This window comes from Taeniopygia guttata, chromosome Z (genome assembly GCF_048771995.1).
Source record: "Taeniopygia guttata chromosome Z, bTaeGut7.mat, whole genome shotgun sequence".
Lineage (NCBI taxonomy): Eukaryota > Metazoa > Chordata > Aves > Passeriformes > Estrildidae > Taeniopygia > Taeniopygia guttata.
The window spans coordinates 28,932,810-28,949,155 of record NC_133063.1 but is presented as its reverse complement, the minus strand read 5'-3'; the positions used below and the strand labels follow the sequence as shown (position 1 = coordinate 28,949,155).

Genomic DNA, 16,346 nt, shown 5'->3' with positions numbered 1-16,346 from the left:
GCAACTGGCATGATTTAAAATATTACCAAATATTAAATTGTGGGGTTTTTTTTTGGTTTTTTTGTTGGTTTTTTTTTTTTTTTGTTTGCTTTTGGGTTTTTTGTTGTGGTTTGTTTTTTTTTAACATTAAATAATCTTGGCTGATTCCAGCTTACAACTGAAATTTAATTTTCATGTTTGCTCCTAGAAATCTATCATCATGACTTACCAATACAGAGTCATAGTTTCTAATAATCAGTTTAATATGTTACGTACCTGTTTGTAGTGTGTGACAGTAACTAAATTTGTGTACAGAGACGTATATGTATATAACATATTTAATTTAAAAATTTCCATTAAAATATTAGCTCACTAGTCTAAGTGTGCCAAAATTAGAAAGCATTAGGAGTTACTCAGTCCAGGTGGCCTAAATTATGTTTATTTTGTGGTCCAAGCTTTTGTCAGCTGACTATTTTTCCACAGGATCCTTGCCTCATTCAGTGTAAGATCTACATGTTTCTCAAGGTGTGAGGCAGCTGTTCAATTCCTTCTACTTGCTTGAGCTACTGCCTTTCATATCACAAAACATTCAAATTCAGCACTAAATCACTTCTTTGTGAATAGCATATTGAATTTGTCGCTGAAATAGCTGAGTGCCTCATAAGCCCTAGTTAATTGATAATCATAAGACTAGGAACAATTTTCATGGGACTTTAAAACATTTTTATGCCTGTTTTGTAGGTAGGAAACTGATGCATGAATATCTCTCTGCCTGTACTTTGCAGTGTTTCATGGTGACCTACCTATTATTAACCTCAGGCATAAGATACATTACGAAGTCCCTGGCTTCTTACTGCATTGGCAGTGTGACTATCTGTGAGAGATAATAGTATAATATCCTTAGAGGCCACCCTTTTGTAGGATAGGGGAACTATTGCTGCAATAGGTACTTAAGCCCTGTTGTATCTCAAGGAGCATCCCAGCAGGGATTTTTTTCTCCATGCTCTCAAAATTCATGCTTCTCTGTGATATAGCAGTCAGACATGCTGACTGCAATATGCAGAGTCTGGATATCACAAGTGGTGCAGCTTTTTCTTTCAGATGACAATTCCATAGTATAATAAAAGTATATCACAGACAGGCTTCTCTGGGTCCATTCAGTCTCAGACACTCCCTTGCAGGAATTTTATTTCAGTGTCACAAAATCAGCACCATTAATTCAGATCACTGTCTCATTCAATCCCTTCTTTTCTTTTTTTTCCCCTTTTTTTCTTTTCTTTTTTTTTTTTTTTTTGTACTTTGCTAAAATAAAATTGTTTCATTGTAGTGTCAAGAAAACGCATGTTGATTTTTTTTTTTTTTTGGTGTCTCCCAAAATTGTATTAGTTTTAAAAGGCATAGAAAGAATCTTATTTACTTTTCTTGTTTTCTCCCAGTGAATGTCCCTTCGACTGTAATGGAGGCCATGTCCAGACAAGACACCCTACAGCCATGTAATAAAAGTAGCAAACTATCCCCTGCCACTCCACAGCGATCCATAGTATTTCCACAGACTCCATGTAGCAGAAATTTTTCTCTCCTGGATAAGTCTGGGTCCATCGAGTCAGGATTTAACCAGATCAGTGTCAAAAACCAACGAGTTCTTGCAAGCCCAACTTCAACAAGCCAACTAAATTCTGAGTTCAGTGACTGGCATCTTTGGAAATGTGGGCAATGCTTTAAGACTTTCACCCAACGGATCCTCTTACAGATGCATGTGTGTACGCAGAACCCCGACAGGTAAAGCCCAGGCTCTCTTTATTTCTGTATCTACTGATAGCCAGATCCTCTGTTTTCTTCTTTTATCAAGCTATTATAATTTTCGAAACCAAACCATTATTATGAGGAGCCTGTATGACATAATTAATCTGCAGCTACATGAAACAAGCTGATAGAAACTATTGCTTGCCTTTACTATTTGTAAAAACATTCAGTCTCTAAATGTGCAGATAAAAGGAAATAGCTAAGGATATAATCTTGTTTTTAGAATGGTTTGGTACATCTGATGGAGGCAACAAAATAGAATTAAAATTTATGAATATCATAGATGGAAAAAATGAGGTCAAGGTGATTAAAAGTCTCTCTGTCTTCCAAAGATAATCTAACTTGCTGCTCAGTGGCTGTCACAGTCATTTCAGGGTTCACCTATAGTGTGCAATGTGTATGAACTTAATTAAGTACTAAGAGGTAATGAATTGGAATTTTTTGCTTAGTACTATTTTCTTCATAGCATGCAAACCCATAAATCGTACAAAGCTGTCAAAAGGAAATACCTACTCTACCAGTGATGTGGAGGAAAACAGATGCCACTTATTCAATAAACTAATATCCACACAGAAGAAAAATGTTGACTAGATACCTCAGAGTCAAAGCTGGTTTGAAAGTTTGTCAATACAGAATTTTATGGCTGTGAACTGAGGATGAAATTTAGCTGAACAAGTGAATTAAAATTTCAGGTACTCTGACTGGTGGCACAGTAAATATAATGGAACCATTATTTATGAATCAAAGCTGGTTTATTTGACAATTTTGATAGCTAGCAGGACAAAAGACAAAAGTCAAATTAATTCAATAAAAAAGGCTGCCCATATTTTGTCTCTTCTTCAGCTGTGCAGATTTGAGCAGAGCACCTGAATCCCTGAAAGGTTGTTCTAAAAGCAGCATTTAATTGTGAATTAGAGTTAAAAAAACACTAGCAAAAAAGTAGTAAAGACTGAGTCTGTGCACGTGTTTGTGTGCACGTCTATGTCTCCTTGTTTACTTTGTGTACTCTCTACATGTACACATATGCTTGTGTGATTCTATGGGTATGGGAAGAATAAGTCAATTTTTCCAGAAGAAATGTCAAACATGTCAGGGACCAAGTAGATTCCAAGATAATATTAATAAAAATTAAAGAACTGACAATATTGTGAATGTGAACAAGTCCTTTCAACACTTCTGGATTTTATGCTTGCCTCAGCAGAAGCAAATGCCTTGCTAAGGAAGCTGTAGGACAAAACTGGTAATTTAGGTGTCACAATGTAGAATATTGGTCCTGAAAGGTCTGCTGTTCTACATACCATGGACTTTTGTGTTTCTGGTATTAAAGCACCCTAAGCATACGGTAGGACATAAAACAGTGCATCCTGGAAGAGTCTAGAGACTGGAAAAAGCATGTTGTGAGGCCCTCCACATACTTTTTCAGTAATTCATCCAATCGGGTGTGGCACCTAGATTTCATCCTTTGCTTGAACCAGTGTCTTTCTTTGTGAAGAAGGAAGTTGCAGATAACAGCTAATGCAAGAAGGGTGCCTCTTAATAGCACTATTCCTCACTCTAAGCAACAGCTAAATATTTATTTTGTCAGAGAAAGGAAATGAGGATAAGTCTTTTACCATTAGATCTTTCATTGTGGAGGTGAGAGATTAATTTTTTTTAATTAATTTTATTTCTTTTTCATTTATTTCCTTCTAAGCAGCTTGTGTCAAATATTGTCTGAAACACAGACTGGATTTCTGGTCTTCACTCTTAAAAGTGAACATTCTCATTAGTAGGGTTCTGATGGTGTCTTACCTCTCAGTCCCTCCTCTGCCTACCCAGCCAGCAGTTTCCTCAGGAAAGTCTCGAGCTCAGAATACCCTAGGGCATAGTAGGAAAATCATCTTGCTATGATTAAGGTTATTGCAATTCATTCCATGCTTAAAATTACCATAAATAACTTCCTTAGTATCTGGGTTATCATATCCTTGCTTTGAAACCATTACAGTTTGAGCTTACATCATAGAAAACCTTTTATCTTTTAGTGGGTACCAGTTATTTAGTGATAGAGTTTCTAGAGAAAGTGACCTTTGGTGAAATGTTAAACAAGCTAATATTAATAAAAATTAAAGAATTTATAATATTGTGAAAGTAAACAAGCCATTTCAATATTTTTCTGGATTTTATGCTGTGATTTTTATGCTTATAATTAGTGAAAGAATACCTGCCTGCAGCCCAAAGTACTTGATGGAGCTCTCTGGTTTTTATTTGCTCAATGAAAATCTGCAGCACCGCTCCAGATGATAAACAACTCCTCATTTATTGTCAGCAATTTGTGAGCACAACAGTCACTGCATATTTGATGTTACTGAAACAGCAGGGCCTGTCGTCTCTAGGAAATAGACTTTAGTCTATCTGTTCTGGCTTAGTATTTGTTTTGTAACAGCACTGTGTAGGGAAGACACCTTTGCATCTATACAGGAGTCCAATTAATGGTCTGAAATACAAGAAAAGCAGGCTACTTGAAGCTTGAGAAATCAAAACAAAGATAATACAACAACTGAGATTAAGGAAACATCTAAATGACAGCAGACATAAATAGGCCATAATATACATAATTCCATGAAGTAGCAAGAAATAAATGATCCTATTTATCAGGCAGATCACTTAATAAATAAAAATAATGTTAAAACACTATGAATCCCAAAGAGGAGAAATTATTAAAATCATCTGCTGTTCTTTCTGTTTTATTTCAAGATTAAGATTTTAATATAAAATCCCTTTTAATTATTTACTGGTTTATTTATATACTTCTCCCTTTCTGCCAAAAAAAATTTAGCTTGTTACATTTTTTAGAGCTTCTCTTTGAAATTAACAGTAATTGGGGTTGAAGTGTGTGTGAGAGGTGGAAATTTAAATTTGTAAGACCTTGAACTCAGGGATCTTCTGAGCCTTTAAGACTTGCTTAAGCCTTGACCAGACAGAAGCAGTTTGAGAAGATATTTCTGGAAGCAAGAGTTGAAAGACTTTTATTTATTTATTTATTTATTTATTTTGTTGGGGGAGTTATTTATTTTTTAATTTTTTTTCTTATTATTATTTTCTCCCTTCTGCTGCAGAAATTCCCAACAATCCTCTTTGGAAGGCTCAGAAAGGTGGTAACTAAAACTCCATTACAATGAAAAATTTTTATTTTGGTTTTTTTTTTGGTCATTATCATTTGGGGTTTTTTTGGTCATTATCATTTCTGATAACGACACAGTCTTTTTTAATTACATCACTCTTCCATGTCACTATGATCACCAGATTCAGGATACATTGGTGTTTAGGGAAGACAGAAGGCTTCAAGAGTTCTGTGTGGCATATTTTCATGTGCAACCTGTACATCTGTATGATTTATATTTTCATTGATTGCCAGGTATTCAAGTTGAGCATCTGAGGGAAAGCACTAGATTATAGACATGATCTGGCACTCACAATTCTTCTTTACTCAAAAGATACTGTACTCACATTTTGCAATATCACCTCAATATTAAATAGTAAACATATTTTGCTTTGTTTTTCTTTATAGGAAGTTAAGTTACCAATTTAATAGATGTTTTTCTCCTATATCATGGCTTAGTCCATTTGGTGTTTACATTTTCTTTATAGGTTCTGTTTCTTTGCCATGGTGTTCCTCCCAAGTCCACAAATTGATTTGAACTTCTCCAAAACAGACTTCTAAAAAATATGTGCTTTGAGCAAGAGTTGTCTATTTCTGTTTATTGAGTATTGCTCAGTTAAAGTAAACTTAATGCTGAATTTAATGCTGGCTCTTGCATAATCTTCTCATAAAGGTTTGCAAATTACCAGCACTCAGAGCTAATAACAATAACAGGTTTACAGAGCAGCAACTCTCCCTGACAGCTTCAGAAGCTTGCAGATGCTCCAAGTGTGCTGGCTTTCTCCTTTGGCTAATTTCTTCACAAGCATTTGTAACAGATGATTGCAAAACTCCCAGCAGGTCCAGCATTGCCATCCCTGCTGCTGCATGGTGCTTCAGGTGCTTGGGAGAAAAGCTGTGCTGCCTAAGGGGAACACCAACACACAGGGGATGTGGAGTCCAGAGGCAGTGAAGGTAGCCACCCATGGCTCTGCTAATGCTAGGGATGTTTCTGTGTGCAAGTTATCAGAATCCTGAGGTGTCACTTTGTTCTCCAGCCTTAATTTGACTGTCTAGAAAAATGTGTTCTTTAAAAATACCTTCCTATGAGAACAACTGCGACCTAACTCCTTTGACTCCAGCTGTGCTCTTAAAGCTGTGCATTGTAAAAAGGCCAGATCCTGAAAGCTGATGCTGGCCTCCCTTCAACCTGCCCTGCTTGTAGCGTTTCTTGCAGAGGCTGTGGCATGGCAGCCTTCACCCTATAACAGTGAGAAATGCTGTACTGGGTTCAAGGGAGCCCTGTGTCTCACTCTTTGAGACCGTGAGATCAATCACCTTTTTGAAGCCCAGGAGCAAAGAGGAAGTCAGGCAAAACCACACAGATGCCTGCATGGATGAATGGAGAGCTCCTGGATGAATTCAAAGACAAAAAGAAAGCCACCAGAGGATGCAAGCACAGACATGTAGCCTGAGAGATATACAGAAAGATTGTCTAAGCAGTCAGGAATCCCTTTGGGGAAAGCTAAAGCCCTGATAGGATTAAATGTGGGCACGGACATCGAGGACAACAAAAACTTCTGTTGTTACATTAGTGATAAAAGGAAGACCAGGGGAAATGTGGGATTCTCTAAAAGGATGCAGGAGGTCTGGTGACCTAGGACATGGAAAAGTCTGAACTAGTCAATAACTTTACTGGCAAATGTTCCAGTCATATCACCTATGCAACAGAAGGCAAAGGCAGGGACTGGGAGAATGAACTGCCAGCTGCAGAAGATAAGACTGAAGACCGTCTAAAGAACTTGATGGTGTGCAAGCCCCTGCAGCCTGGTGAGAAGCATGTGCATATCCTGAGAGAAAAGGTGGATGAAGTGGCAAAGCCACTATCTGTCATATTCGAGAGGTCATAGCAGTCTAGTGAAGCTCTGCTGATTCAAAAAGGGGTAACATCACCTCTACTGTTAAAAAGAAAGACCTGAAGAACTACAGGGCAGTCAGTATCACCTTGGAACTCGGCAAGAGCCTGGAGGAAATCCCCCTGGCAACTAGGTAAAGGCACATGGAAAATAGCGTGGTGACTGATGATAGCCAACAAAATTTTACTAAGGGCAAATCATGCCTGACAAATTTGGTAGCCTTCTGTGAGTGCTGTAGAAGAGCTGGTGAATAAGGAACAGAGACTGAGGTCATCTACCTGTACCTGTTCAAAGTGTTTGCCCACATCAGCCATGTCTCTGAAGTGAAGAGACATGGATAATGTCTCTCAATGGATAAGGAATTGGCAGGAAATTTTCTCTCAAAAGAGTTGTGGTCAATGGCTCAGTCTCCAAGTGGAGACTAGGGATATTCCTTAGGGGCTGCTATTTGGGCTGATGCTATGTAGCTTAGCAGTGTTTGTTGGTGAGAGGGACAGTGAGATAATACCTGATAATACCAGGCTGGAGACATGCTGGAAGGAAGGGATACCATCCGGAGTGACCTTGCCAGGTTGGAAAGGTGGGACATCATGAAGTCCAACAAGAACAAGTGAAAGGTCTTAAGTGTAGTTCAGGTCAATCCCAAGCACAAATAGAGGCTGGGTAGAGAATGGACTGAGAACATTCCTGATCAGAAGGACTTGGAGATGTTGGAGGATGAGAAGCTGGACATGAGCCGGATGTGCACTCACAACCCAGAAAGCCAAACATGTCCTGGGCTGGGTCAAAAGCAGCATGGGCAGGAAGTTATTCTCCCCCTCTATTCAAATCTTGTGAAGCCCATCTGGAGCACTGCATCCAGCTCTAGGGATTCCAGCATTAGAAGGATGTGGATCTCCTAGAGAGAGTCCAGAGGACAACCCAAAGATAATCAGAGTCATGAGGACAAGTTGAGAGAATTTGGGCTGTTCAGTGTAGAGAAAAGAAGGACCTAGGGATATTTCATATGAGCTTTCCAGTACACAGAGGGGCCTGCAAGAAAGCTGGAAAGAGACTTTTTGTGAAGACATTTTCTGATAGAACAAGGGTTAATGGCTCTAAACTAAAAGAGCATAAATTTATACGGACTGTAAGAAAGAAATTATTTAGTGTGAGGGTAACAAGGTAGACTTGAAATTTTCCCAGAGAAGCTGTTGATGCCCCATCCTGGGAATGATCAATGCCAAATAGGATGGTGCCTTGAGGGGAAGGGGTCCCTGCCCATAGCAAGGGATTGGAAACAAGATGGTCTTTAAGGCCTCTTTTGACACAGATCATTCTATAATCCTATGATCATGTTGGTTTTTTACTTCTTAGCCGTCAACAGGGAGAAAAGCACCTTCAATCACATGCCAGTCTCTCCTTTCAACTCGTGCTTTTCGAGCTCTTTCTGAGGGAAAAGGATACACCACTGTGCTCTTTTGTCTCACTGGGCTGATAGAGTTTCAATGGCAAAGTTACAAGTATTCAGGAACTCACAAGCAATTTCTCTTCTAAATTACATTAGAATTCCATATACCCCTTGAAAAGAGCAAATTCACTTCTGATGAGGCCACACTAAAAACCTATTAAACATAAAGAAAATTGTTTGCAAATGCAGTGAAAAATAATGATTGAGTTTTCCAAGGTTCTAATAATTCAAAGAGTTAATAGTTTATGATGTAGAAAATAAATTTATAACACTTAGATACACTTAGGTGTCAGAATTTGGAAAATATTTTTTTTTGGCAGAGGAATAGTAAAACACAAATAAAGTTATGCCAGTTTTGCTAAACAAAAATACAGAAAAAATTCATCTGAATGTACAGCTGTCTCTCAGTAGCTATTTCAGATGAAAGCATATAGATTTTTGTATTCTTTAAACATGCTTTGTACATCTTAGGGGTTCTACATTCCCTGCCCAAAGCCTGAGCTTTGGTGAGGTTCAGTAAGCCTTATAGGGATTTATAACTCCCAGACAGAATGTAGTTTCACCCCAAAAAATATCAGCTGCAAAAATAAGAGAATTTTAAAACAGGAAAATACCTGACCAAAGAGCAACGTCATTCAAGAGATTGTCTAGCTCAGAGTGCAAAATTTATTCCTTATTGTTTGCATTTTGAATAATGTGTCTTGTACAACTTGGAAAAGCTCAAATTATAAATTACCACAAAACCTGAAAACTATTACATTAGAATTGGTCTCAGAATTTCAGTTTAGATAGTCTGTGTTCTGTAGAGCTGTGTTTGCAAGCAGTGTTCCTATATGGGCCATCATATAATCAGACACTGTAGGATTAAGGTCTCTAGAAAAAGTTGATGGATTCTGAATGTCAGTAAACCTAGATAGCTTATAAATGATGCATGGGATTAATAACAACAGTGTAATTTTTCCAACAGGAAAATTTTCCTCTGGTTAAGTAGATTTCCTTTATTTAAGCTCAAAAAGAAAGATGTGGAGTTAAAAGCTCCCATGTAACTAGGTGTTTAATAAAAAATATTAGAACTATTTTTAATGGCTGTATCATCTCGTCTGCACATGGCTGTAATCAGTTTAGCTGCTCTTAACTGTAAGTTAAAATTACTATCTGGTAAGATTTTGATTCACATGGATACTGTGAAGCTCTAGAAAGTACAGTATATGTATTGGTTATTCCAAGGAAATGAGTTTTTCTGAGCTAGGAGTGTATTCAGTCCAGCAGTGGATTTTTGAAAGCACAGCCTATGAAGACCAACATTTCTGTCCCTTTGTCTCTGTTCCTCCTTGTCTACAAAACTCTGTTATAGTGAGGTCACCATCTTAATTCATTGTCCCATTGTCCCACTTTTGCAGACAAAAGTGATGGCAGAAGACATAACTGCTTCATCAAAGGCAGACATGCTCTGCTCATGTCAATGCACTCACTGAACCGAGCACTGCTCGTGGTCAGTCCTTCAGTGCCACTTTCATTTTTTTTGAAAAATAACATATTGATTTTATTTTCTTCCAAGAAAAAGAATTTCTGAGCACAGTAAAATTGTTACCAGAGAACAGAATGATAACTTTTGTCCTTATTGAATGTAAATTTTTTTTTTTTTGCTCTTTGAAAAATAGTAGTATCCAAAAGTTGTCAGAGGCTGGCATATTTAAATCTGCAATTGTGAAATTTAGAGCATTTTTAAAATGTTACAGTATTTGAATGTATTTTTAGGCTCTATTTTTAAAATTAATTTTGCATAGTGTGTGTCATTTATCTAAGCTTTAAAAAAATTACACATTTTAACATTAATTGGAATTACCTGGATATAAACTGCATAAGTGCATCCTCTGCAAAGAGAAGGGTAACTTTTAAAATAGTTTTTCTCCCAGGATGTGGATCAATCAGAAAAATGGAGTTGATGTAATCTAACAATAAGTGATCTTTTACAGGGCTGGTTTACTTGAGAGTAAGCCAGTGAAATATATTCTGAGTATTTTGTAAAGAAGACATTTATTTTGAGCCAATGAACACATATTGTTTGGCATCACAATGTTCACTTATGTCACGTTTGAAATTTTGACTCTTTACAGACAAGTTACAGTGTGAATTTTCACTGCATTATATTAATCACATTGATTTATCAGCTAAAAAAAAAAAGATTAATTGGTTTTATGCAGCATTGCATCATGTATTGTGGTTGCTGTTAAAAATAGATAACCAGAGGCTAATAGATGTTAATGGTCTCTTTCACTATTAAAAAAATCAATGTTTCTTGGATATGGAATATATTATTGCATTATTTTTCTTAAAAGTGTTTGATTACTGCATTCACCAAGTATCTCTGTTTTACCAGGTCTTGAAATTTCATACCAAATTTGGTAAATATTTTCTGTGCAAACTATTTTGGACTCCAAGAAAGGTGAAAACTGGACATGTTACTATTTGTCTTTCAGTAAGAGAAACAGGAAAACATTTTCTTGGGTTTTTTTTTTTTTTGGTTTTGGTTTTGGTTGTTTTTCTTTTTTTTTTTTTTGGTTGGGTTTTTTTTTTTTTTTGGTTGCTTTTTTTAGTATTATTTTACATATAAATGTGTATCTTTAAGGGCTACATAATCTAAATTACCTTTCAACAGCTTTCATATCTGACCTTCAAACTTATTGGAGAGTAGTTAGATTTTCAAATGCAAGTAATTAAAATTTTAAGCTATTGAGTTATTGATGAATACTGAGCTATTAATCAAGCTAAAAAATTCTACAATCAAGGTTCAGTGCTCTGAAGCACTGTAAAATAATAGTATTTGTGTTCAGTGATGCAAGTAGCCACAATTAAGCAGTTCAGTTGACAAATGAGATAGTTCACTTTATTTTGCACGTAATTGAATTGTACATGCCTGGTCACCATTGTTTCTTTCCCTTTTGGTTTCTAGCCATTTAAACATATACATTTATTACAGAGAGAGCAATTTGTTGTGTTGGCCGTTGGCTCTGGAAACGCAGACACCAAGAGTTAAAGTGTTGTGTAGGGTAAAAATCATTATTATCCCTCCTGAAAAAAGTTCTTAATTTTCTTAGCAAACAGTCTGAGAAGCATTTCGGATTCTGCTACTACCTTAAAATAAATGTGAAATGGAGAAAAAAACCCTCGTAGGATGTTGATATAAAGCCACTTTTACTGAAGAGAAATATATAGACATGGTTTCTTGGCATTTTATTTTATTTAGCATTTCAGCAGACCACTGTCACATTGCCGTCCTGTATCCTTTTTTTTTTTTTCTCTGTTTGCAGCCTGCTTATTATGATTCTGAATTTGTAACATGTCAGTTTTGTGTGTTTGTTATGTTTAACAAGGTGTTGTTGAAAACCTGAGTTCTGCATTTCCTTTCAATATCCCCAGAACAGGCATATTCAATCTGGATGGGAGAAAAAATGTTGATAAAATGTAAAGATTTTCTACTGAAATAAGAAAACAGAAAGATAATTGCAATACATTGGTCATTTTCCCCAGGTCTCTTATTGAAATAGGTGATCTCTAAAAACCTCCAAAGCGATATGAGGAGCTTAATTGTTAATAGCTATGGAGTACAGATAGGATGTACACATAATTGGCAGACACACATTTGCAAGTAAGACTGTAGCTCACACCAACAGATGGAGGATTTCACGAATCCCTCAGCTCCAATGTGTGTGGATCTTTTTGACTAAGGAGCATTGTGTGAAGTTTGAGAGAACTAAGGCAGGCAGATGTGCAGTGTAGGCTCACTAGTTTGCTGATTTATGGTTTTTGGGTCCCACAGACTCTCATTTAATTCCTGCCCAAGAATTTCACATTTGTTAAAGATGTTGTGAAGTTTTGGGTTTGTATTTCGCAAGAATGACCCAGAGCAGTGTACCCACAGTTCTCTTTGGAAATTACTGGGAAGATCAGGAGCCCCCTCCCATGTGACTTCCTGCTCATGCCAACAGAAAGTACTGATGGCATGCTGTTTCTCTTTCCCACTGCAGGCCCTATCAGTGTGGTCACTGCTCCCAGTCTTTCTCCCAGCCCTCGGAGCTGAGGAACCACGTCGTGACGCACTCCAGTGACAGACCTTTCAAGTGCGGCTACTGTGGGCGCGCCTTTGCTGGTGCCACAACACTCAACAATCACATCCGGACACACACTGGGGAAAAGCCCTTCAAGTAAGTACTTGAAGCCAGCAGCTCTTACCAGCTGAGATTAGGGAGGGAAATGCATTGCTGCTGCTCACTAGCATCACCAGCACTTGGCAGAGGTTCCCATGAGGTAAAACAGCTAGTGGTGCTGTTAAAATTAGAATTTATATGGGTTTGATTTTGAGTTTCCTGAAAGCCTTGCACAATTTTCTGTTCTCTAATGATACCTTGATTTTTTTAATTAAGTGGCAAACTGCTTCCAGAGAACTACAGCTGAAAATATGATCAAGCCTGAGACAGGCCATGCTGTAAGAACCTTAATATGATTCTTTGATGTCTATATGCTGAGGTAGATGGAGCTTCACTTAAAAGCTAATTTGGCTGTAGTTATATATGGGGGGAAATATGCACCTTCTTTTAGTCTAATTGGATAGAAAATGTAACTCTGAGTTATGGCATAAGTTTTGAAAGATCATAGTAATAAATTGAAAGTGTTCAGATGTCCAAGGTATAAGAAAAAAAATGTCACCTAATAAAGACAATTTTACGTTAAACAGACTTCATTAATTTCTGAAGTTTTCAATTACTGATATTAAAGCTAAGTACATACCTGTCTCAGAAATCTTCCAGCAGTGCTCATGTCCAGCAATAGTACAGCTGATGCTGGTTTATTTCACCTTCTGTGGTGCAAGACTGCCTACAAAACAGGAAGTATTCTCCAAAGCAGAAGAAATATATCCCATACTTGTGTCTTTGTCTTGGCTGAACTGTCAAACTCAGAGTGTTTATATGTAGTCACTGGAGCAATTCCACCTAATTTATTGATACCACTTCTTTTGGAAACTTCCTGGATATTCCTAGGAGGAAGGGGAATAAGGAGGTTTGTGTCTCTCCCAGTTCTCCAAGTACTATTGGTTCTCTTTCTACTTTTCTCTGTTGGTCTTTTTTTTTCTACTTTTGCCAGACCGTGCTTTTGATCTGGTTAGTGCAAAAGAGCTCAGTTGTAGGGCCTGTCAGATTAATAACAAGCCTGACAGAGATACTGGTGAACACACTTTGCCTCCATAAAATATTGGAAGGAAGCATGGCCTCCATACATGTCTTTGCTGGGGGCAAGAGGGCAGAGCCAGGAATATGTGCTGCATATCCAGCACAGAAGAACTCGCATAGCAGAAATCATGGCTAGGATATCATGAAACATCTCAGAATATCTCAATATCAACTCAGAACATCTAAGTATCAATATCTCTTGAGCAAGTCTGTTGAATGCACAGAGCCCACAGATAGTGAGCCAAAAATGGTGTGTGCAATCAGATTGATTTTACCTAGTTGCTGTGTAAATAGATTGTAGTAATTAATGGAAGAGGTTTCCAGGTCAAAATGGAAAATAGATTTTATTTAATGTTAAGGTGTTACTTATGTGTAACCTTGTTGACTCCACTTAATTTTTTTTCTTAACGTACTCTTTTTGTCATGTTTCCAATAGATCTGCTATTTTGCCCCATTTAGAGTCATTATTTTTTCCTTTTGGTTTACTAATTTTTTTACCCTTTTCCAAAATGGACTTGATTACAGCACAATTTCATTTGTGAAGAGCTTAATGTATGTAATGCAACAAACAAGAGGTTTGGGATTTATTTTTTTGTTTTGTTTTGTTTAGTTTTTCTGGGGTTTTTTGGGTTTTGGGGTGGTTTTTTTTTTGTTATGTTTTGCCCTGTTCATGTGGAAGCATTTAAGTATTCCAGGATGTATCTGACTATTCTTTAAATTGCAGACAGAGCTACAAAAAAAAAGTGTATAGTTTGTACTGGTTCCTTAAGATGTATGGCATAATTTCAATTGTGCAAGGTATTTCTTTAGTTTCTTCCTCAGGCACAAGAAAGAGTAGTACCATTTTCTCTCTGGAAGGCTTGTTGAAGCATTTGCCTAAGCTGACTAGTAATTTCATGTGAAGCTAAAACTGGAGCTACAGATCTTCCTATCCTTGCTAGTCAGATAAGAGGATACACAGGCCTTGATCCTGTAAGCTGTTCAAAAGGATAGATTTGTCCCTCATGCAGGAATACTTGCATTTGAGAGAGGAGGGGCAGAAAACTTATCTAGAAATCAATCTATTATCTCTGCTGGAGAAAGAAAGAAAGAGCTGCAGCTCATCTGCATGTCTCATCAGTGTTTGGATCCTCCTTTGGAAAAGGGTTGCAAATATCCGGTATTAAGACAGTTTAGGAAAAAGCCCTCAATAAATTCTATTAAGCAAGAACCATAAGTAGAACAAACAAAATTTCTGTCTCTTGATCAGGCAACTTAGGTTTAAAAATATTTGTTTATGAAAGAACTTTGAGTGTACACTTACATAGAAAAAAAAAAAAAGACAGAAAAGCCCAGTGAAATAGTGTTTCTGTACCTCAGAGAAGTTTGTATTTGTGGTGTTGCACACACTTCTTTTAACTAATATTTTTTAATATTAGAAAGAATTACCACACATAAATAGTGATAAATTACTTAAATTCTAGATAAGTTGTTTTAAAAATAACAGGTATAATTTTGAAGGTGCTTCTGCTGTGAATGCAATCTCATGATTTCTAATGCAGTAGGGCAGCTATGTTATACGTGGTATACAGGCAATTTAGTCAGCATGGATTAAGTCAGCAATGTTAAACACTAAGTATATTTGTGTGCATATTATTTCCAGAAGCGTTTTTTTAAATGGTGGACATTGGCGAATGACAGTATTTTAAAACATATTTCAGATTAATGTTTTGTAAGGCAATGTTTTGGTTAAAAAGCTTTTTTTGTGAGCGGGCATTTTCTTTGTAGGTCCTAGGTAGATTTGGATATATGGTGGAAGACTTTTCTATTTTCTTTTCATTAAGATAACAATGCTAAGTGAGGTTATCTGTAGTCAAAGCTCTAGCTGAATTTGACTTTTCATGTCATCACAAGCTATCAAGCCAGCCCCACCACTGTAAAGTTTTTGTATATTCTTATCTTACTGAAGTCTCCACTATGGCTGCTAGGTTGGAAACAAAGATCTTAAGTAAATTTAAATGCAGGAGAAAAAGTAAAATTATTTGTCAGCTCTGTTCTCTTAATTTTTTCTCACCCCCTCCCTGCTTCCATTTCAGCAAAATTAAAAAATAGTGAGGGGATTTGCCTACAAAATCAGGGTTATTTAAAGATCTAATATTTAGGAGTCAATCCAAAATAATTAAGAGGAAAGTTTCTTTCACCCTGCAACAGCTCACAATTTTTGCATTATTTCTTACTGAAATTCAAAACTGGGGAGCATTCATTTTAGGTTGAATATGTACTTTGTATCTGCAGTGACATCTCAGTGTTGTCAAGAGGGATTCTCTTTGGTTCATAGTTTTTCTTGGATTTTTGATACTCTTCCAAAGAAGTTTCAAATGTAGTGTTAAATGTACTTGTTGAATGAAATCTTAAAATATTTCTTTTAGAGTATCAAATTAATGTCTTTTTCGCTAAAATAGACCCTCAGCATTTTCTCCACCCAAAGCCTTTCACAGAGGTTGACACAAATGTGCAAATTAAACCAATCCTCACTGTCAATGTTTTGAAAGCACTGTGAAGCAAACAAGCAGACCAGTAACAATGAGGGCTATCTAAATAAAACCAGAAACCCCAGTACTGCAGAAATATCCCAAAACTACTGGTGCAATTTATGAGCTTAAGAACAATTATGTTCACCCCCTCCATGCAAGCAAATCATACCAAGAAACCCTGTGGCAGAATGAAGCCTTGAGGCTGAGGAGGTTGAATGCTATAGTACATTGTTCCTTACAATTACAGTGTACACATACACTGTAAAAGAAGGCAACGTGGATCCTGTTTTCACTGAGGTACCTAATTGTGTGAGGACTTCAGAATTGTTTTGGACCTAT

The 16,346-nt window shown here is 36.9% G+C and overlaps 1 protein-coding gene across 2 annotated transcripts in view; it reads left to right on the top strand.

Moving 5' to 3' along the window:
• The window catches only part of PRDM6 (PR/SET domain 6), a 79,320-nt gene that overhangs the window by 55,667 nt on the left and 7,307 nt on the right, over nucleotides 1-16,346 (top strand). For both annotated transcript variants that reach the window (XM_032744344.3, XM_072922332.1), the window contains exons 6-7: nucleotides 1,416-1,758; nucleotides 12,295-12,471. In XM_032744344.3, coding sequence (XP_032600235.1) covers nucleotides 1,416-1,758; nucleotides 12,295-12,471 — 520 coding nt within the window. The remainder of the gene's footprint in view (nucleotides 1-1,415; nucleotides 1,759-12,294; nucleotides 12,472-16,346) is intronic.